The following is a 21,812-nucleotide window of genomic DNA, read 5'->3' as shown; positions in this document are numbered from 1 at the left end:
AAGATTTTCTGAAAAATCAAATATGTGACTAACCTTCTGAATAGAGGTGCTATCTTCAGTTTTTTTTTAAGTTAGATGCAAAATTGGTATCTTATTAGTTGACTTTGTTTTCCAGTGCCACTTAATAACTCAGTGAATAGTATTAGTCAAGTAAATTATGAAATATTACTGATTAATATCTTAATTATCAGGAATGATGGGAAGACAACTGTGACATGAGTAATACAATTTTTAAAAGCTCGAATCTGTTTTTCACACTGATACTTGGGTAATCCATTGTAAAACTGTTACCTGCAAATGTTTTGAAATAGCTGCAATCTAATTTTTGTTGAAATTGGTACAGTTTTAATGGTTTGAGCAGTGTAATTGGAAGTTTATTTAAAGTTGAAAGCGCTGATGTTTCTACAAAATAGATTTGGAAGCCAAAGATGTTTCATAGCATGAAATGAAAATATTGTACAACCAAAAATCCCATTGCAAGTTATACTTCTCTGCAGAAAGGCAGTGTAGCAGTTTTTGCAGCTTCTAAAGGGTCTGTTTCTCCTGTTTCACAGAGTTGTAACATAGTGACTGCCAAGAGGCATGTCTGTCCATTCATGGAGAAGTCCCAAACTCAATATCAGCAGTAAAGTCCAAAGTAAAGAATCGTGACAATTCTTTCAGTTCCCTTCTATCTCCCTCCCTGTCAACATAGTATCCAAGCCACTCAGACTTGTTGCCAGGCAGAATTTGAAGCAGGTCACTTGACCCTCTTCACTACTCCATTTTACCTGGCATGAAAGAGTGAGTCCCAAAAAAATCATCTTCTAAACTTTGTATTCATCAGTTACCAAAAAAAAACGTTGATGGAATGTTAGCTTTTATATCCAGAGTGTCAGACTACACAGGAGAAGAAGCTTTTCTACAGCTATACAAAGCCCTAGTTAGACCACATCTAGAGTGTTGTGTACAGTACTGAGAGGATGTATTGACCTTGAAAAGCTTGAAGTGCATATTCATTAAAATCTAATTGTGGCTCTAAGGGTTATATTCTAAGCGATTATATAAACTAAGCTGGGGTTCAGGAATAGAGAGGGTTTAGGGGACGAGTTGATTGAGATTTTTAGGACTTTTGAAAGGAAATGATAGGGCGGATAAAGAAACTGCCTCCGCATAATCAGGGCATAATCAGCCAGGCCTTTTAGGAGAGAAGCTGGAAAACACAATGGTGGTAAATATAGAACTTGCTCCTCCAAAAAGCTGTAGATGCTAGTTCAACTAATTAATTTTAAATCTGGGATTGATAAGATTTTTGCCAGTCAAGAGAATTAATAAATATGGAGTTAGGATATAGGTCAGTCATGATATCAACAAATGGTGGAACAAGTTTGAGGGACTGGATGCCCAACTTCTATATTACTGCAAATAAGGGGATCTCAGATGCTGGGGAAATAACATGCTAATAAACTATCTGTTTAACAGTAGATTGTAAATCAATTTGATTTCTCATTGTGTTGAGAGCTTTTTGAATATATAATTTAGAATAAAAATGACAATTTAACCTCTGGCAGCAGAAGCTGCACTCCAAAAGTGGTAGCTATAAAGGCAGAATGCAGGGAAGTTGATCTGCATCCAAGATGATCCATTAAATTGGGGTAGTATAGCGGATGCTATGTTCATGTTATCACAGAACATTAAGTTATATTGATTGAATTAAATGAACCTGACTTACTGTTGCTCTGTAATTTTTCATCGAATGGATTCACTTAAGATGCTACTTGTCAACTTGGCAGTATTTCCACAAATTTGAGCACATACTGTGGGTTGTGGGTCTCATTCTTGAATCAGCCAATGCATCTTTGATTTTAACCGAACTATTTTTGTTATTGAAACTTTGAGGTGACCTTTTTAGAAATTTTTAAAAATTGTTTTGGTTGCATCTACTGTAGGAAGAGCGAGACAGAAAATAGTGATCACGAGAGCTCACCAGAAGACAAAACAGCAAAACCTGGAGCAGAAGAAATAAAGGTATTAATGTTTCATAATTTTGCCACGATAGGGGTTTTGGGAAAGTTAATAGACTTAACACTTATAAAGGCTGTCAAGGAATAATGGTTAATTTCAGTACTACATTTTTCTTAGTAGCTGGCCATTTCCACTGGCACATGTGTGAAGAGAATATCTTGTGTTCAGCAATCATTTGTAGATAAGAAAGAAGCTAATGTTAACATATGCTTTCACATCAGGATGTCACGAAATGCTTCAGTCCATAAAGTGGTGTCACTCTGAAATTTAAGAAAGTAAAACTCAAACTTCAGATACCGCAGTGTTTCTGTGGTTTGTAGTATTTTTCGCAAAAGGATTTTGTCCAGCCATGTTGTGAAACATTCTGTCAATGAAGTGTTACAGTAGTTGGTTGATTCAGTCAAGCTAAGGATAACTTAAGCAAACAAAGGTGGGAACACTTTCACCTTGTCTGAAGTTATGCTTAGCTTGAGTACAGGATTACTTTTTGGGGATTTAGAACTTTATCAAAAATACCAAGTTGAGGATAGAAATGGTTGAAATATTCTAGTTTGGAATAGACGATTGTATTTTGTTTGGAAAACATGTAAAATAGGGGCAGTTATATGGCCATTTTGGTAAATTTCACTTTTTGGTTTTTGGCTTCAGACCTATTTCCTAGATTAATTTACCTTGACAATTCTTTTGACTCTTGTTCCCAGTCCTCCTGCAGTGATCTTTGTTACAGTTTTGAAAAACAATCTTTTGGTGCTTGAACAAACAAGATGAGTTGTGTTATATGGCCACAACTATTGTGGAGGAAATGATCTAATTTCACTTTCAACATCTTACAGAAATTCTATTATTTGTTTAAAATTCTGCTCAGTCAAAATGCAGAGATGTCCAGTATTGAAAATTCTGAATGATTTTGGTAAGAATAAGAGTTATGATTGCGCATTTAAAAATATAGAATGTAACACAGAATTTAAGAGCAGGGAGGTTATGCTAGAGCTATATTTAAACACTAGTTAGGCCACAACTTGAGTACTGTGCGCAGTTCTGGCCACTTCCTTATAGAAAAAATGTAATTGCATTAGAGAGGATACAGAGCAGATTTGAGGATGTTGCCAGGTTCGGAAAACTGCAGGTATGAGGAAAGATTGGATAGGCTAGGGTTGTTTTCCCTAGAACAGAGGAGGTTGAGGAGAGATTTGATTGAGTAGTACAAAGTTGAGGGGCCTGGATAGAGTGCATGGGAAGGGCCTGTTTTCCTTAGGGGTCAGTGGTTAGGGGGGCATAAATTTCAAATATTTGGTAGAAGGATTAGAGGGGAGATGAGGAAAAATGTTTTCACCGAAGAGTGGCAGTGGCTTAGAAGTCACTGCCTGAAAGGGTAGCAGAGGTAGAAATCCTGAACTCATTTAAAAGGTATCTGTATATGCTCCTGAAACCCCATAACCTCCAGGGCTACAGACCACAGTGCTGGAAAATGGGAATAGGTTGGGTGGCTTGTTTTTTTGGCAGGTGTGGACATGATGGGCTCCTTCTGCGCTGTAAATATTTCTTTTCAGATATTTAGAAGCTGTAGGAGGAATGTACAAGGATGTATGGAGTGGCAGTGTAGAAATTGCTTCTTAGGAGCGCCAGCATGGACACGATGGGCTGAATGGCTGTCTTTGCTGTAACAATGTTATGATTCTGTTCTATTAAGATTTTATTTCTGTGTTTACACTCAGATTAACAAGTTGCCTGTTATCACCTATTGGAAATTTTGGGGTTCTAGCATTCAATTGATTTCTGTATTTCAGACTGCTGATGGGCCATCAAAGATGCCGTTTCCTTTTAAGGTGTTGAAGGCATTGGATTCAGAAATTTACCGCAATGTGGAGTTTGATGTCTGGCTTGATAGCAGGAAAGGTATAAGCCAAAGCCACATTTTCTTGGTTTTGGGGAGGATAGAGGCAAGGCATGTAAATTTAGTCAAATGCCTGAAGGTATTTAATTACTGAAGCACAGCTCTAACATGGAAAGAACAAATGTGGCAAGGTCGTGTTTGATGCTAGAATCACTGATATAATGGTTTTAAAATGCTAATGAACGACTACAGTCAACCTTTATCTGACTTCCAAAGATATCTGTATATGCTCTTGAAACCCCGTAACCTCCAGGGCTACAGACCAAGTGCTGGAAAATGGGAATAGGTTGGGTGGCTTGTTTTTTAGCAGTTGTGGACATGATGGGCTCCTTCTGTGCTGTAAATATTTCTTTTCAGATATTTAGAAGCTGTAGGAGGAATGTACAAGGATGTATGGAGTGGCAGTGTACAAACTGGAATCCACAAAACACTGTGTAGTCTGACTAGGAATCCACTGCTGCTTGTTAGCTAACTAGTGTTTGATTTTGTGAGAGTAAATTACATTGTGTATTTGAATAAATCTCTTTGCCCCTTTTGTGCTCTATACTGATTGAACTGTGTGCCCCTGATATTTATCAATTTTTAACTTCCCATGTCCTATTTCTAGTCAGAAACTGTGCTACCTTTGGTTGGTTTTTCTTTGTTAACAAATAGATACTATTTAAAGTATACAACTAGATTAATTTGTGTGCTTTTTTTTTTGGTGAAGATTGAGGTAGAACCTCTCATGCCAGGTGACTAACAATATTTTTGTTACATTTTACAAGGCGTCAGTGTTTTATTCTTGTTACAGAGCAACAGAAGGTGGACTATATGGTAGTTTCTGGAAGACAATACTGTTTAGGTGACAAATGTCAGGTGAGTTACCAAATGTTAATATGTTTAATATGCTTTAAATAGTTTTAATTAGCAGGAGATTTCTGAAATTTTTATGGAAAATACTTCATTCTTGGCCATCAGATTTAAGCTGTTGACTGTGTCACTGTCCAGAATTTGCCTGTTTTTATTCTGTTAGCAGTGACTGTCTCAGTCACATCTGACTGTTGGATCTTGGTCACTAGTTTAGTTGGACTAATGGATACGGGTTGCATGCTTGTTTCAGGATGGCTGAGTTGGTACCATAGATAAAGTAGATCAGCAGACAGTTCTTATGTAGAGCATATTCTATTTATTTACAAAGGAACTCAGCAGCTACACTTGTGTGCTTACAGCTCAAACTCTGTCTCTACAGTACGGACTTTAACTGTAGACGATGACTACTGATTATTGACTATAAGGTAGCCCATGCTACTCTGCTATTGGATACTAAGATCATGTGATCTTCCATTATAATCTCCTTAAAGGTATATTACACATCAGATTACCACACCCTTCCCCCTTTACTCAGAAATACTTTTCACAGTTACAATTACAATTATTCTCAAAATATCAAGTTATTTACACAAGTTATTTACAAATTCAGTCTTTCTGGGGTTCTCTTATGCGTGTAGAACGTCTCAGCTCTACAGCTTCAGATGCTTTGTCAGGAACCTCCTTTTCTAGTGTTGCCTGAACATCGGGTTCTTTGGTAGGCACCTTCCTCAACTCTTGCAGGTACAGCTGATCCTTCAGACACATCTGTACTCAGTTGAGTTCTTTCAACAGGAGATGTTGACGCAGTCGTGAACACTGGAGGAATCGTTTCCTGATACTTTGTTTCACTCCTCCTTATATGATCTATATGTCTCCATATGACTCAGTCTTCCACTTAACGCATGGTAAGGAAGAGGTCCAGTCACTGCAGTTATTTCACCTGATAACCACTTGGGTCCTTCACCAAAATTTTTCACATATACCTACCCTCTCTCCTACAGTAAACTTTGTCACGACTATGCCAGTCATGTCCAGTTTTCTGACTTCCCTGACTCCTTTCCACCTCTTTTTCCCACCCCCCTTAAATTTGGCATTATTAAGCTGAATCTCATTCTGAGACTGTGTTTCATCAACAATTCTGCAGGTGTGGCACCTTTTGTCGTATGAGGGGTGGTTCTGTAATGGAAAAGAAAACCTGCTAGCTTGTTCTCTATGGAGTCTCCAGTTAATTTCTTCATGCCAGTTTTGAATGTTTGTACTGAGCTCTCAGCCAGTGAATTCGAGAGAGGGTGGTACAATAAAGTTTTCACGAGTGGTACAGTTGAGGCTGATAAACCATTGAAACTCAGCATTCGTAAATGCCATGCTGTTGTCTGATATGACCACTTCTGGTAGCCCGTTGATGGTGAAACTTTGGCATAGCTTGTCAATTGTAGCAGAAGATGTTGGTGACTTCACCTATATGTCCATCCATTTTGAGGAAGCATCGACAATAAGGAGAAACATTGGGACCTTTTATGGGAACGCATAATCAATATGCAATCGCACCCATGGCCTTCCTGACCACCCCCAAGAGTGTATTGGAGCTATTGGAGGTAACTTTTGCACTTGCTGACATTGCATACAACTTCTCACTGAGCTCTTTCTCCATCCATTCCAGGCCGCCATAGGTAGCTGCATGCTATGCTCTTCATTTGGGAAATACCTCAATGTGCACTATGTAGTTCAGTTAACAAAGGCTTCTGTCTTTTTGGATTACAATCACTTGAGCTCCCCATAATGAGATAACCATCCTGGCTGGTTATCTCATATCATCTGTGAAAATACAGTTTCATTGCATCAGATCCCTGTTCTTGTGACCAACCCTGAAGAACTTGTTCTCGTACTTTGGATAAGATTGGGTCTCAACTTGTCCAATCTCTGATCTGTCTAGCACGTACTGGTGATGAATCTAAGAAGTTCAATAATAAAATGAGATCTTGAGGAAGTGGAACATCCTCATCATTTTCTTTCAAAGGCAAATGACTAAGTGTATAAGTGCTTTCGATCTGATTTCCAGGCTTGTGAATATAAGTATACTCATACACTGCCATGATCAATGCCCATCTCTCTATTCTTTCTGAGGCAGTGGGTGGTATAGCCATGTCCTCGCTGATCAATCCTAGCTAAGGCTTGTGGTCCGGAACGACAATAAAATGCCAACCATGTACATACTGGTGAAATTTCCTGATGCCAAAGATGATTGACAAGCCGCCTTTATCTGTGAGTACCCTTTTCTGCTGTGTTGAGTGTTCTTACTACATCTCCAATAGGCCATCAGGGTGGATGAATGCAACAGAATCTTTGTGAAAGCTTCTTTTTGTGGTGTTTGCCAAGACCAATGTTGGTTTCTCTTGAGTAGATAATACAGGGGTGCCAGTTCTGTCAACAAATTAGGCAAGAGGCTTCCTTAGTAATTGATCATCCCCAAGAATGATTTGAGTGCAGAGGTGCTCTTTGGCGTTGGTACCACTCTAATAGCTCTTACTTTTTCCTCAGCCAGGTGGAGGCCCTGTGATTTAAATAAATTACCTCTTTCTCTTGCAATGTGCACTTTTTTTAAACGCACTTCCACCTTTGCGAACTATTTCAAAACTTCTAAGTTTGCCAAACGCTCCTTTTCAGTGAGTCCTGTCATCAGAACATCATCTAAATAAACTACAACGTGGGGCATTCCCTGCCATATACTCTCCATTGTTCCCTGGAATATGGCGCAAGCTGAGGATACACCAAAAGGCAAACGGGTATATTGGTACAACCCTTTGTGTGTATTCATTGTAACAAATTCCTGGGAGGCCTTCTCTAATTCCAATTGTTGATAAGCATGACTCATATCAAGCTTTGTGTAGGCAGTTCCACCTGCCAGCTTAGCATACAAGTCTTCAATTTTTGGTATTGGATGTCTGTCCAACTTAGCCACTTTATTAACAGTCAATTGTAGACTCCACAAATTCGAATGCTTTGGTCGGGTCTAAGTATGGGGAATATTAGTGCTGCCCATCCTGAGAACTGCACAGGTTATATAACTTGCAGTTTTTCTCATCTATCCAATTCGGCATCTACCTTTTCCTGCATTGCATAAGGCACTGGTCTTGCCATCATAAATTGCTGGGGAGGAGGTAGCGTCTGGATCCACATGAATTTTTGCTTGTAGCCCCAGAACCTTTGAGTTCACCTTCAAAAACTGAGGTGCATTTTTGTGGTAGCTTACTGGCTCTCAGCTGGAAGATCTCAGCCCAATCCAATTTAGTTTCTTTCAGCCAGTTTCATCCAAGGAGGCCTGGCCCCTCTCCTACCACCATCAAGGGTAATTTTCACACCCTTTTTGGCTGGGACTCCGTCCAATGTGGAGGACAGTGCCATTTTGTGCTCCCTGTATGGCTTTAGAGTCCCTCACTGCACTTCCCATGGCCAGTGCTATTTCTAGCATCTTCTGAAAATCCTAATTTGTTTCAGACAGTAATCTCTTCTGAATTGCATCTTCATTTATACCGCACACGAAACAGTTTCTAAGCATATCATTCATAGATGTTCCATACTTGCAATATTTTGTTAACTGTTTCAGACTTGTCATATAGCAAGCAACTGGGGCTCTATATTTTAATTAAATTTGAACCGTTGCATCATTACCAAGGGCTTGGGCTAGTAATGACTCTTCACGAGGTTCACTAAGTCATCAAAACTTTTAGAATCCGGGGCACTGGGTGTCATCAAAATTCGAATTGACCCATAGGCCTTACTCCCATACGTGGATACGAGGATTGCTCGCCTCTCCTCCTCCCCCGTAATGTCGTTAGCTTGGAAAAAGAATGCAACATAAGACCAATCATCTGCGGTTGGATCGAAAGAATCAACTCTTCCAAACTGCGGCATGTTTCAAGGGGATTGCTTCAATGATTAGGACGGAAATTCTACTTACAATTAACATGAGGTAATTTGGTTCACTGGATTTCCTTCCTTTTTTCTTGTCTTTCCTTTTTCTTTTTCCTCACCGCTAGTTTGTTGGGATCCTGGCCGCTAGTTTTTTGGGATCCTGGCCACTAGTTTAGTTGGGCTAATGGATCTGGGTTGCATGCTTGGGATGGCCAAGTTGTCACCATAGAGTAGATCAGCAGCTCTTGTACAGAACACATTCTATTTATTTACAAATGAACTCAACAGCTACACTTGTGTGTTTATAACTCAAACCCTGTCCCTACATTACAGACTGTAACTGTAGACTACTATTGATTATTAAGGTAGCCTGCACTATTCCGGTATTGGACGCTAAGATTATGCGATCTTCCATTAACACATTCTTCGCAAAGGTATATTACACAGCACATTACCACATTGACATTGACCTTGAATGTGACTTTTGCAAAAGAAAGAAATTGCATTCGTATAACTCATTCATGCTGTTTTGCTCATGAATAGTTTTTTTGAACTGCTCTGCAGACAAATGTAGCAACTATTTTGTGTACAGCATGGTCCCATTAAAGACAATTGAGAGAAATAACTAGCTAATCATTGTGAATGGAAGTGGTAGGAATAGTTTAAAAATAGCAGATGAGCCACTAACTTAAACATTTGAACTTCTTTGAAATGTACAAGCTTGAAAACCTTTTTGTTGTGAAAAGGCCACCAGACTCCATGTCACTTACAGTGCAACCTCAAGGTGCATAGTTGCCTGAGTCATTTCTCGCTTGTGTGAAATAGGGTGCTCTCTGGAGCTGAGCAAAATACACATGCACATCTTATCACCACCTTTAAAATGTTGAGGATTTTAAAATGAGCTTGGGGAGATGGACTGTGAATCGAAGTAAGAAACCATGTCATAATTGGCTTGAAAAAAAAGTTAGTTTTGAGAGCCATTATAATTTCAATATTCTGCCTCAAAGGCAGCTCCAGTTCATTATTTAGCTATCTCTTTGTTGTTTATTCTGCTCTCTATGCATGTTAAAAGCTGAATGGTTAAGAAACTTGTAAGCATCATGTAGCAATGGATGTTTCCAGGTATTTTTACATCTAATTTTGTGAAATATTTTAAATTAATCCAGTTAAGTAATTTTAACACCTTCAAATTCAATTCAAAACAAGTATCTCTCTACAGGTGAAACTTGAGCAAGGAGAAAAATACTACAATGCTCATATTCAAGAAGCAGGACAAGATGGCAACTCGGTGACTGTTTTCATAGAAGAACTAGCTGAAAAGTTAGCTTTTATTCACTACAACAGCCACGATGCTTTACTGGTTCAACATCTGTAATTAACAAACATTTTTGTAATATCACCTAGTTATGTAATTGTGGCAAGAGTAGAAGAAACTGGTCACATGTAGCAATTTTGTGTTTACCCCCATCAAGAGTAAGGGACTCAATTTGTTTAAATGGAGCACTATCTTTTCACCTTGGGGGTAGGGAATATAATTGGAGTTGTAACAAATTGTACACCTACACTTCATAAGAGTGAAACCGTTAGATTACAGTTGCCAAAACTAAGCCCAGATCTACAATATTTCTTGATTGCTTATTGTGAAAAATTTAGTTAATATTAATATGGTAAAGCATGGTATGAAATTAAATTAAAGGATATTGAACCAAATGCACTTGTTTTAACAAAACTGTTTGAAACCAACTTGCTATAAGGTATTTGAAGTTAATAGCACTAATATAAGAATGTGAAGCAATATTTTTTCTCAAAAATAGGTTCTATAAAACAAAACATCGCAACTTGAAACAGTTTCTAAATGCTGAATTAAATATTTTTTTACTGTAAAGCTCCAATCTAGTACTGTATTGCCAAAGTTGGCAGATGATATATTAGCATTGCCAGTAATGGGGGAAAAGGTTGCTTGTGATTGAAATAAAACCAAAATGCGAGAATTAGCCAGCAGCTCGGGTAGCATCTGTAGAGAAAGAAACAGTTGTTTCAGATCAGTAAACCTCTCCATGAATGTTAACTCTGTTTCTTTCTCCACAGGTGCAGCCAAAGCTGCTGAGTATTTGCTGCAGTTACTGTTTTTGTTTGCTTTCCAACATTCGCTTTTTTACTTTTACTTTTTGTATTGGCCACAATAGAACTGGCTTGTTTACATTCTTGCATCCCTGCTCCATCCCTGCTTCAATTGTTCCACACCCCACTCTACATGGAGCAATTTATAAAAAAAAAACAAATCTCTATTTCCTGTCTAAGCAGGCAAGCCATTTTACTGAGATAAAAGCAAAAAACTGCGGATGCTGGAAATCCAAAACAAAAATACCTGGAAAAATTCAGCAGGTCTGACAGCATCTGTGGAGAGGAGCACAGTTAACATTTCGAGTCCATATGACTCTTCGACAGAACTAAGGAAAAGTAGAAAAGAGGTGAAATATTTACTGAATTGTTTGCATGTGATCTCCAAATTCATTACTAACTACTCTTGTGCACCACCTAGTGCAGATAGCTGTGAAATGTTACCTGCAAATGGACAGCCTTTGCTTTGCATTTCACATCGACAGTAAATGTATTAGTGTTGCCACAGTCTTTATGACTACTTCTCCATAAGAGGACTGTAATTTTGTGTTGAAAATACCACAAATTATGGTTTTTTTTTTGCTGCTTGAGCCCTAATCTAGGCAATCCTTTGGGCTAGGTAACCTGTGGGTCTGATCAGTGCTGCTGGGTTCATTTATTTTGAAAAGCTAGGTATACAGGGTTTTGGAGTTTGCTTACTTTGCTACATCTCAATGTAGAAGAAATTAAAGCAATTTTCAGCATAGGCTACCCTGTTAAAGTAGATTATTACGAAACTTCAAAGGCTTGTTTATAAATCAGATGTTTGAATCTTTTAATAAAATGGAACAATTGAATAAACTTACAGTAGGTCAATCAGTACCTATGAAGAGGAAAAACAATATTTTGAATATAATCCTTTTGATAAAAGGATTGAAAAAGGACAAGGCAAATGCATTTCTCTCGTGGATTGTTATTACTACAGCATTAGTAAGGCCTCATTTGGAATATTTTAGATTCTCCCACCTCAGGATAGACTTTGGAATTTTGGGGGAGTCCAATATGAGATCACTGACCTATGAAGATGGACCTTGGTGCCTTGGATTGTACTTAGTAAAAAGATGGAGGACTAGAGCAGATTATTAAAGGCATAGACAGTGTGCAAATAGTGTGTTTAGAGTGATGGGTTGTGTGGAATACATGGTCAATCATCTAAACGGGGGAAAGAGTGAGAGAAGTCTCCAAAAGGTTTATTGTTCCTGAAGGGTGAAACAGGACTCCAGAAGAGATGCTGGTAGTAATAGCTGATTATTTGCAATCCAGAAAGTGAGAGAGATTTCTGCAAAGCTCAAGTGATTGCAGCAAGAGGAAATTATTTGAACAAAAAGTTTAATGGATCTGGAGCACTCCTACTTAAGGGGTTAGAGAACAATTTTTAACAGTCTGCTGCCCCCTTCATAGTTTTTGGGGAGTGTGATGATTTCTTGAACAGAAATAAAATTAACTAAATGATGGAGACTGGCCTATTTTTTTTATCCTGGATATATAAATATGAGCACATGAAGCAAATGTGGTGTTTGGTGGTGGATTTTATATTTAACAGATTTGCACTTTATTGAGGAATTTGAGGTTTATTTAACCAATTAACTTGCCCTTTATCTCTTTTTGTCCTTTTTTATTTCAATCCTATTTAAAGCATGTTTATCTTTTTAGCACAATTGAAAACTTAATAGTTATACCCAGATATTAACTTGCCTTTAATGATGAATGCTGATGGACTTGCTGTGTATTTCCAGTATTGTATAGAAATGCAACTTGGCGTTCCCCAAGTTTATTCAGTGAACAATTAAAACATATGGAACAAGAGGATCCCAAGCCTAATCGCTGATCCATATTGAGTTAATAACACTCGGCAACAGCATATGTGTGCTACTTGATTTTGTGCCTCATCTGTAAAGATTTTAATTGGATTGCTGTTTCATTTCTCCTGGTGGAACTGTGTACACATCAATTGAGAACTGGTCAAGCTCATCTGTTGTCAAGGCTCACGTGTATAATGGGTACTTGAGCAAGGTAATGGAAGGTGGCTGCTGCTTGTGGAGCCATGCTGCAGCATGCAGGAGTAAAAGGAAGATATTGGAGAGAAGAAAAATGCTTGTGGCATTGCATTGTCTTCTTGTTCCATTTCTTTTCTGTACCTCTGGGAAGGATGACCGGATTATACCAAGCTTGTATGAAGTGGCAGTGTCCACAGTTTTCTAGACTTTTTTTTTGCCTATTGATTTTAAAAACAAATATGTAAGAAAAGGTGTCTAAACTGTTCTTTTCCTAAAGGAAAAGCTGTTGCATTGCCAAGTGAGATAAATGAAGTGTTACAAGATGAATAATTGAGAAATGGCATAGCATGTGGTTCAAATGTAAAGTTTGTTAGAATAATCACATTGAGGTTTATCTTGAAGTTTTGTGAAAAGAATTTTAATTACTCCCAGGCACACTGTTCCTTTGTCAAACCTGAAGCCTGTGACTCAAGTAACACCGGTTCCTGCCTGGAATATTGTTTCAAACAGAAAAGGTGGAAACTACCAGAAGATACCTAGTGGATATGTTTCAGAGTTAGGTTAGTAATAAGGAGCATGCAATCATAATAGATTAACTATTGAAACTTGACATTACTATTTACTGATTAACTGCAAGTTTGCAGCTCGAATCGTACTGATCACCCAATTGAAGCATTTCTTTAGGCATTATCAAATTATCAACGTAGATGTATTATTACTAAGTTCTTCAGAGTTTGAAATTGAAGTGGTATTTAGGAATAGGAAATGGATAACATTTCTTTCATTGCTCTGTTCTTAATGGAAATCAGCCCAACTAGTGTTTGACTCTCCCCCTGCTGCTTTCTTACTTAGCTCCCCAGCCATTGGTTTTGTGGTCTGATCATTGTTTTCTGTTCTACGGTCTAATTAATCTGACATTGGTTTTCTTTCATTTAAAATGTTATACTCTGTTATTATTTGCTCCTGGCTCCCAGAGGGAGGGCAGCTTATGACCCAGTATAATAAAATCCATTAAATTGCTGGCCAACTTGTAAGAGAATTAATACTAGAAGTGTTTGTTTGGTCAGTTCTGTACTCTACCTGCTAATGTTTCTTTTATGACAGACCTTGATCCAAAGTCTCGCAGACGGTTTATAAAGAAGATTCGAGGGAAACAGGTTTTTATGGCTTTTGCTTATGGCAGGGGTCAGTCTGTGCTTCCTCCACGCTTACAACATAATGTTCCATCGGGAAGATCATCTTCCCTTCCTTCACCCCAAAGTGGCAACTTTGCTCATTATGATCAGTACCGGGTCCCACCACCAGCTCAAAGAACTGGAAGAAACAACTATGCCCCATCCAGGTTTGTAGATATCGAGCATTTAGGGTTACAACTTTTGGGATTTAGACTTGGGGAAATAAGTCAGTTGATGCTGTCAAAAAATAAAACTGGCCATGTTATCTAGTATTTTAAATTTTGCAGATTTGGGTAGTTCCATTTGTTATGTTAACATGGGTGTAGTGGCCCCTCAAATGTGAAGTAGAGTGATAGTTGAGGATTCTTCAGAATTCTTGTGGTTTTAATTGAAAGTTCCAATGAAACACAATAAAATGAGGGCAATAAATTAATAGATGCAAGTATTGCTGGGCCAGTGGGAAAATCTTATCTTACAGTGGAGTTTGTATCATGGAACAAATATACTTAAATGCAATTATTTGTGCAGCTGTGAGGGATGGAATTAGTGGGAAGTAGGAGTAATGAGTCGGACATGGTCACTTATCAGCAATGACTAGCTTGCGTGGTTTGTTATAAGCCAAGTACTCTCAAATATTAAGGATATTAATATGGAAGGAAAATCACAGTTTTCTGTACTTATCCAGGAATCAAGGCACTCGATTTGTGAGTCAACACGGTTTTGTTGATCCTGACTACATCTATGGCTTTTCTGGCTCAGGAAAGAGATGTTATCAACAATATGACAATTTCACCTATAGATCTCGGTAATATGTTTTAAGCTTATGTTTTGAAATAACTTGGCCGGATTACGTGATTGTAAGGTTGGGGTTTTAACCAGCTGCTACTTTTTTTTTAAAAGTAGGCCCATTATCTTTAAAACATTCTGCTATTGGTGAGATGAGTATTTGAAACTGATTTCTCCTTATCTGCAGAGGACTCGTGTCATGAACTGTAGAGCCCATAAGAAAAAAACAGAATTCTGAGAGTGCACAGTATGTTGATCAGTGTTTAACAGAGAAAAGGTGGTTTATGAAGATTATACTTGAAGTGCTAAACAAACTCTCTCTTTCAGATGCTGCCCTATATGTTGTGTATTCCTGGAATTATCTGTTTATACTTGGCAGTATTGTAGCCCACCTTGGCACGCACCATTATTAATAATGAGGATAGATAAATGCATGGTTGCACGGTCTTTACCAATACTATCCTGTAACCAGATGTTCATAAATGTGAGAGGTTCAGAAATAAAAACCAAATATGCTGGAAATATTTACCAGGTCTGGCAGCACTGGGGAAAAAGAAAGAGTTAATGTTTCAGCTCAGCAACCAGAAAGACCTGCTGACTATTTCTAGCATTTTCTGTTTTTATTTAAGATTACCATCAGCTGCAGTGTTTTGCTTTTGTATTGAGGTTCAGATCTATTTCTTTACATTCCAATACTCCCATTCTGTAGCCATTTGGAATTTGTATTGTACATCAAAATTCATTTTTTTTATTCATTCATAGGATTTGGGCATCGCTGCAAGGTCATCATTAATTGCCCTTGAAGGTGGTGGTGAGCAGCCGCCTTGAACCAATGCAGTCCATGTGGACCTGTTAGGGAAGGAGTTCCAGGATATTAACCCATTGATGGTGAAGGAGCAGTGATGTAGATCCAAGTCAGTATGGTGTGTCTTTGAGGGGAACTTAACAGGCAGTGTTCTAATATGCCTGCTGCCTTTGTTCTTCTGGGTGGTAAAGGTGTTGAAATGGAAGGTGCTTCTACAGTGCATAAGATCCACATTGCTGCCAAGGTGTGCCAGTAGCAGAGAAAGTGAATGTTTTAAGATGGTGAATGGGGTGTAAATCAAGTGGGTTGCTTTGGCGTGAATGGTGGTGAGCTCCTTGAGTGTTGTTGGAGTTGCACTCATCCAGGCTTACGAGTATTCTCTTATGATTTGGGCCTTGTAGATAGTGGACAGACTTAGGGAGCCAGGAGGTGAGGTGCCTGCTGCAGGATTCTCAATCTTTGATTTACTTGTGCAGTCATAGCACTTATATGGCTGCTCCAGTCATTGTCTAGTCAATGGTAACCCCTAGGCTGATGGTGGTGTTGGATTCAGTGATGGTAATGAATGTCAAGTGTAGATGGTTAGATTCGCTCCTAGTGGAGATGGTTAAATTCTCTTATTGGAGATGGTCATTGCCCAACGCTTGTGTGGCATGATATTACTTGCTCCTTATCATTCTAGCCTGAGTGTTATCCAGGTCTTGCTGTATGCAGGCATGGGTAGTTTCATTATGAGAAGTTGAGAATGGCACTGAACGTTGTACAATCATCAGCTACCATTCCCAATTCCCTTATGGTGAAGGGAAGGTCATAGAAGCAGCTGAAAATGGTTTTGCCTAGGACCCTGCCCTGAGGAACTCCTGGGGCTGAGATAATTGGTCTCTGACAACCTCAACCATCTTTCTTTGTGCTTGGCATGACTCCATTCATTGGAGGATTTTTCTCCGATTCCCATTAATTTCAATCTTACTAGGGTTCCTTGATGTCACACTCTTTCAAATGCTACCTTGACATCAAGGAGAGTCCTTCTCACCTCACTTCTGGAATTTGGCTCTTTGGTCCAAACATGGACCAAGACTGTAATGAGACTTGAAGCAGAATGATCCTGGCAGAACTCAACCCGAGCGTGGGTGAGTTAGTAGCATTTGATAGTGCTATTGATCTCACCTTCCATTAATTTGCTGATTGAGAGTAGACTGAGTGATAATTAGCCAGATTGGCTTTCTCTTGCACATTGTGGACAGTTGATACCTGGACAATTTCCATATGCTAGTGGTATAGCTGTATTGGAGCAGCTCGGCTAGGGGTGCAGTTAGTTCTGAACTCTTCTGCCCTATAGGATGGTTGCTGTCAGCTGCCCATAGGCTTTTTTTATTATTTAGCGTATAATTTAATAAAATGCTTGAAGGGGCTTCACTGAATCAAAGAATATAGTGCATTATGAGGGAAGATGCCAGAAGTAGTTTTTGATGAGGCCTCTGAAGTACTAACCAGGGGAATGATTTATGGGGTGTGTTGAAATTCAGATTTTTTTACTTTTTTTATTCATTCATGGGAAGTGAGCATCAATGGTTAGGGCACCATTTATTGCCTTTCCCTAATTGCCTTTGAGAAGGTGGTGGTGAGCTGTTGCTTTGAACCGCTGCAGTTCATGTGGTGTAGGTACACCCACAATGCTGTTAAGGAGGGAGTTCCAGGATTTTGACTCCGTGACATTGAAGGAATGGCGACATATTTCCAAGTCAGGATGGTTAATGGCTTGGAGGGGCACTTCCAGGCTGGTATTCCCATGTGTCTGCTGCCCTTGTCCTTCTAGATGGTAGCGGTCACGGGTTTGGAAGGTACTGTCTAAGGAGAACAAAAACAGAATTACCTGGAAAAACTCAGCAGGTCTGGCAGCATCGGCGGAGAAGAAAAGAGTTGACGTTTCAAGTCCTCATGACCCTTCGACAGAACTTGAGTTCGAGTCCAGGAAAGAGCTGAAATATAAGCTGGTTTAAGGTGTGTGTGGGGGGGGCGGAGAGATAGAGAGACAGAGAGGTGGAGGGGGGTGGTGTGGTTGTAGGGACAAACAAGCAGTGATAGAAGCAGATCATCAAAAGATGTCAACGACAATAGTACAATAGAACACATAGGTGTTAAAGTTAAAGTTGGTGATATTATCTAAACAAATGTGCTAATTAAGAATGGATGGTAGGGCACTCAAGGTATAGCTCTAGTGGGGTTTTTTTTATAATGGAAATAGGTGGGAAAAGGAAAATCTTTATAATTTATTGGAAAAAAAAAAGGAAGGGGGAAACAGAAAGGGGGTGGGGATGGGGGAGGGAGTTCACGACCTAAAGTTGTTGAATTCAATATTCAGTCCGGAAGGCTGTAAAGTCCCTAATCGGAAGATGAACTGCCACTGTCTAAGGAGGCTTGGTGAGTTTGCAGTGCATCTTATAGATGGTGTCTGCTGCTGCCACTATGCGTCAGTGGTGGAAAGAGTGACTATGGATGGGGTGCCAATCAAGCTGGCTGCTTTGTCCTGGATGGTGTCGAGTTACTTGAGTTTTGTTGGAGCTGCTGTCCTCTAGGCAAGTGGGGAGTATTCCATCACACTCCTGACTTGTGCTTTGTAGATGGTGGAAAGGTTTTGGGGGGTCAGGAGGTGAAGTTACTCTCTGCAGAGGATTCCCAGCCTCTGACCTGCTCTTGTAGCTACAGTATTTATATGGCTAGTACACTTCAGGTTCTGGTCACTGGTAACCCCCAGGATGATAGTGGGAGATTCAGTGATAGTAATGCCATTGAATGTCAAGGGGTGGTGGTTAGATTCTCCCTTGTTGGAGTTGGTCATCGCCTGATACTTGTGTGGTATGAATGTTACTTGCCACTTGTCAGCCCAAGCCTGGATGTTGTCCAGGTATTGCTGCATTTGCCTATGCATGGTTTCAGTATCTGAGAGTCGCGAATGGTGCTGACAATTGTGCGATCATCAATAAATATCCCCACTTCTGATCCTATGATGGAAGGAAGGTAATTGATGAAGCAGCTGAAGATGGTTGGGCTGAGGACACTACCCTGAGGAGCTCCTGCAGTGATGTCCTGGAACTGAGATGACTGACCTCCAACAACCACAGCTATCTTGTGTGCTAGGTATGACTGCAACCTGCAGTGAGTTTTCCTTGACTCCAATTTTGCTAGGGCTCCTTGATGCCACACTCAGTCAAATGCTGCCTTGATATGAAGGGCTGTCGCTCTCACCTCGCACCTGGAGTTCAGCTCTTTTGTGCATGTTTGAACCAAGGCTGTAATGCGGTCAGGAGCTGAGTCATCCTGGTGGAACATAAACTGAGTGCCAGTGAGCAGGCTATTGCTAAGTAAGTGCTACTTGATAGCACTGCTAATGATCCCTTCCATCACTTTACCAATGATGGAGAGTAGACTGATGACTGTTGGGAGAGTAGACCAGTTAATTGGCAGGTTTGGATTTGTCCTGCTTTTTGTGTACGGGACATGCCTGTGCAATTTTCCACATTGCTGAGTAGATGCCAGTGTTGTAGTTGTACTGAAACAGCTTGGCTAGGGGTGCAGCAAGTTCTGGAGCACAGGTCTTCACTATTGTCAGAATGTTGTCAGGGCCCATAGCCTTTGCAGCATCCAGTGTCTTCAGCTGTTTCTTCATATCACGTGGAATCAATTCAGTTGGCTGAAGACTGGCATCTGTGATGCTGGGGACTTCTGGAGGAGGCCAAGATGAGTTATCCAGAAGTTGGCACTTCTGGCTGAAGATTGTAGCAAATGCTTTAGTCTTTTGCACTGATAAGCTGGGCTCCCCCATTGATGAATATGGGATATTTGTGGAGCCTCCTCCAGTGAGTTGTTCAGTTGTTCACCACCATTCACAATTGGATGTGGTAGGACTGCAGAGTTTATATCTGATCTGTTGGTTTTGGAATTGCTTAGCTCTGTCTATCCCTTGCTGCTTATGCTGTTTGGCATGCAAGTAGTCCTGTGTTGTAGCTTGACGAGATTCACACTTGATTTTTAGGTATGCCTGGTGCTGCTTCTGGCATGCCCTCCTGTGCTCTTCTTTGAACCAGGAGAACTGCTGTATTGTCAGAGGTGGGGAATGTAAAGGGACGGGAGTCTCCTCCTAGAGCAGAGAGTAACAGTGGATGACAGAGAGATAGAACTGCACAGTGGACACCAGTAATATGGGTTTTAATTTGATAAGTTTGCTTTTAACCATAAGAGGTCTACACAGTAAAAGGCCCTTTGGCCCATCGAGTCTGCGCCAGCCAAACAAGTAACTATTCTAACCCCGTTTATCAGCACTGGGCCCATAGCCTTATATGCCATGGCATTGCAAGTGCACATCCAAATACTTCTAAAATGTTATGAGGGTTTCTGCCTCTACCACTCTTTTTTAGGCAGAGAGTTGCAGATTTGCTTTGTATTGTTTTTTGCTTCGTTTTTACTAAAAACGGCGTACTTCTGTTAAATTTTGATTGGGACGACATTGGGTTACCTAAGCACCGATTAGCAATTAAGAGTAGAGGATAACTATAAACTTGTCTAGCAGTTGTGAGCAAATTTTCAAAATCCATAATTTGAGATGCAATTCATGATCAGTTAGAAATGCATTGGATAGTTGAGAGAAGCCTAGACATATTTATGAAAAGCAAGTTGTTTTTAACATTTTTTGAAGTGATTGATAAATTAAGGAACATAATAGTTTTACTGAACTAGGAATCTAGCTGTAGCCCAACAATCAATAAATCTTCACCTTCAAAACACCATAATTTGAGGTTCTGCAATAGATTGAGTTCTGATTCTATAAACTCCACACAAGGTCATCTTTTGATTGAGAGTTGCATTTATGATGAGTTTTAGTTTAATCTCCAAGTTACTGAAGCAATTATTTCAGTTTCAAGTTTATAAAATATCAAGTATTCTCATTTTTATTGTATAAATGAGCTGAACCGTTCCTTTAGATTGGAAAATTGCACGTCATTCCGCCATTTAAGAAAGCTGAGGGCAAAACTAGGAATTATAGACCAGTTAGCCTAACATCTATTAGGAAATTGCTCGAGTCTTTCCTTTATCCAAAGGAAAAGAATTTTCAGCTGGATCAGAAACAGCAAATGATGATTTGTAAAGGACAGATCATGCCTAATTAACCTGAATCAAAGTATTGAATTGGGTATTGTCTGTGAATATTTATTTGGACTTCCAGAAGAAATTTGTTAAAGTCCTTTAGACTAGACTGTTAGCTAAAGTTGGAGTTCATTAGAATAGAGGGTAAATTATCTATCTGGTTAGGACATGAGCTGAGCAGCAGGTACAGTAGGATAATGGTTAGGTACTTATTGGCAGATTGTGACAAGCAGTGTCACATCAATTTTGGGGCCTCAACTAGTTATGGTATTTATCAGCAACTTAGGGTAGAAAGCCATATGTTCAAGTTTGCCAATGAAACAAAGATAGCTGGCATTGTAAGCAGTGTAGATGGAAGCATAAAATTACAAAATATTCAGTGTGCAAATGGATTTCAGTGTCAGCAAATGTGAAGTCATGTACTTTGAACCTAAAAAGGATAGAACAGATTATTTTCTAACTGGAGAAGAAGTTAAAAGCAGTGGAGGTCGGAAGCAACTTTTGGGGCAGGGGGTAGAGGTGTCCATGTTCAGAGATCGTTAAAATGTGATAAAGTAAATCAAAAAGGCTAGTGATAATACTGGCCTTTATATCAAGAGGACTAGAATACTAGAAGATAAACATTCTGCTACAGCTATATTAAAAACCTTAGACCATACCTGGACTACAGTGGACAGTTCTGCACACCATACCTTAGGAAGGCTATATTGGCTGTGGAGGAGTGTAGTGTAGATTTACCAGAATATACTATACCTAAACTCCAAGGGTTAACTTCCAAATTCCCCGGAAATTTAGAGACCCCTCTTTTTTTTTCCCCCAAGATATTAGGGGGAACAGATCGGGTAGATTGGTATTTTTATTGGTTGGAGATTCTTGAACTAGGGCGCATGGTTTAAAATGGAGCTAAATCTTTCAAGAGTGAATTTGGAAATCAGTGCTACATGCAATGGATGGTAGAAGTTTGAAACACTTTCTGAAAAGAGCAATTTTGTTGGGTCAATTAATTTAAATCTGAGATTGATAGATTTTTGTTAACCCAAGGATTAAAGAATACGGGCTAAAATACATACATGCAATCATAGAAT

The 21,812-nt window shown here is 39.4% G+C and overlaps 1 protein-coding gene across 1 annotated transcript in view; it reads left to right on the top strand.

The window, feature by feature from the left end:
• Window positions 1-21,812, top strand: part of alg13 (ALG13 UDP-N-acetylglucosaminyltransferase subunit) — a 76,187-nt gene that overhangs the window by 25,849 nt on the left and 28,526 nt on the right. Inside the window, exons 8-13 of the mRNA XM_041196186.1 lie at window positions 1,929-2,007; window positions 3,792-3,900; window positions 4,692-4,756; window positions 9,882-10,033; window positions 13,252-13,379; window positions 13,924-14,161. Of these exons, the coding sequence (XP_041052120.1) occupies window positions 1,929-2,007; window positions 3,792-3,900; window positions 4,692-4,756; window positions 9,882-10,033; window positions 13,252-13,379; window positions 13,924-14,161 (771 nt within the window). The remainder of the gene's footprint in view (window positions 1-1,928; window positions 2,008-3,791; window positions 3,901-4,691; window positions 4,757-9,881; window positions 10,034-13,251; window positions 13,380-13,923; window positions 14,162-21,812) is intronic.

This window comes from Carcharodon carcharias, chromosome 9 (assembly GCF_017639515.1).
Source record: "Carcharodon carcharias isolate sCarCar2 chromosome 9, sCarCar2.pri, whole genome shotgun sequence".
Classification (NCBI taxonomy): domain Eukaryota; kingdom Metazoa; phylum Chordata; class Chondrichthyes; order Lamniformes; family Lamnidae; genus Carcharodon; species Carcharodon carcharias.
Note: the sequence above shows the minus strand (reverse complement) of the source record. Positions and strands in the feature narration are given on the sequence as shown.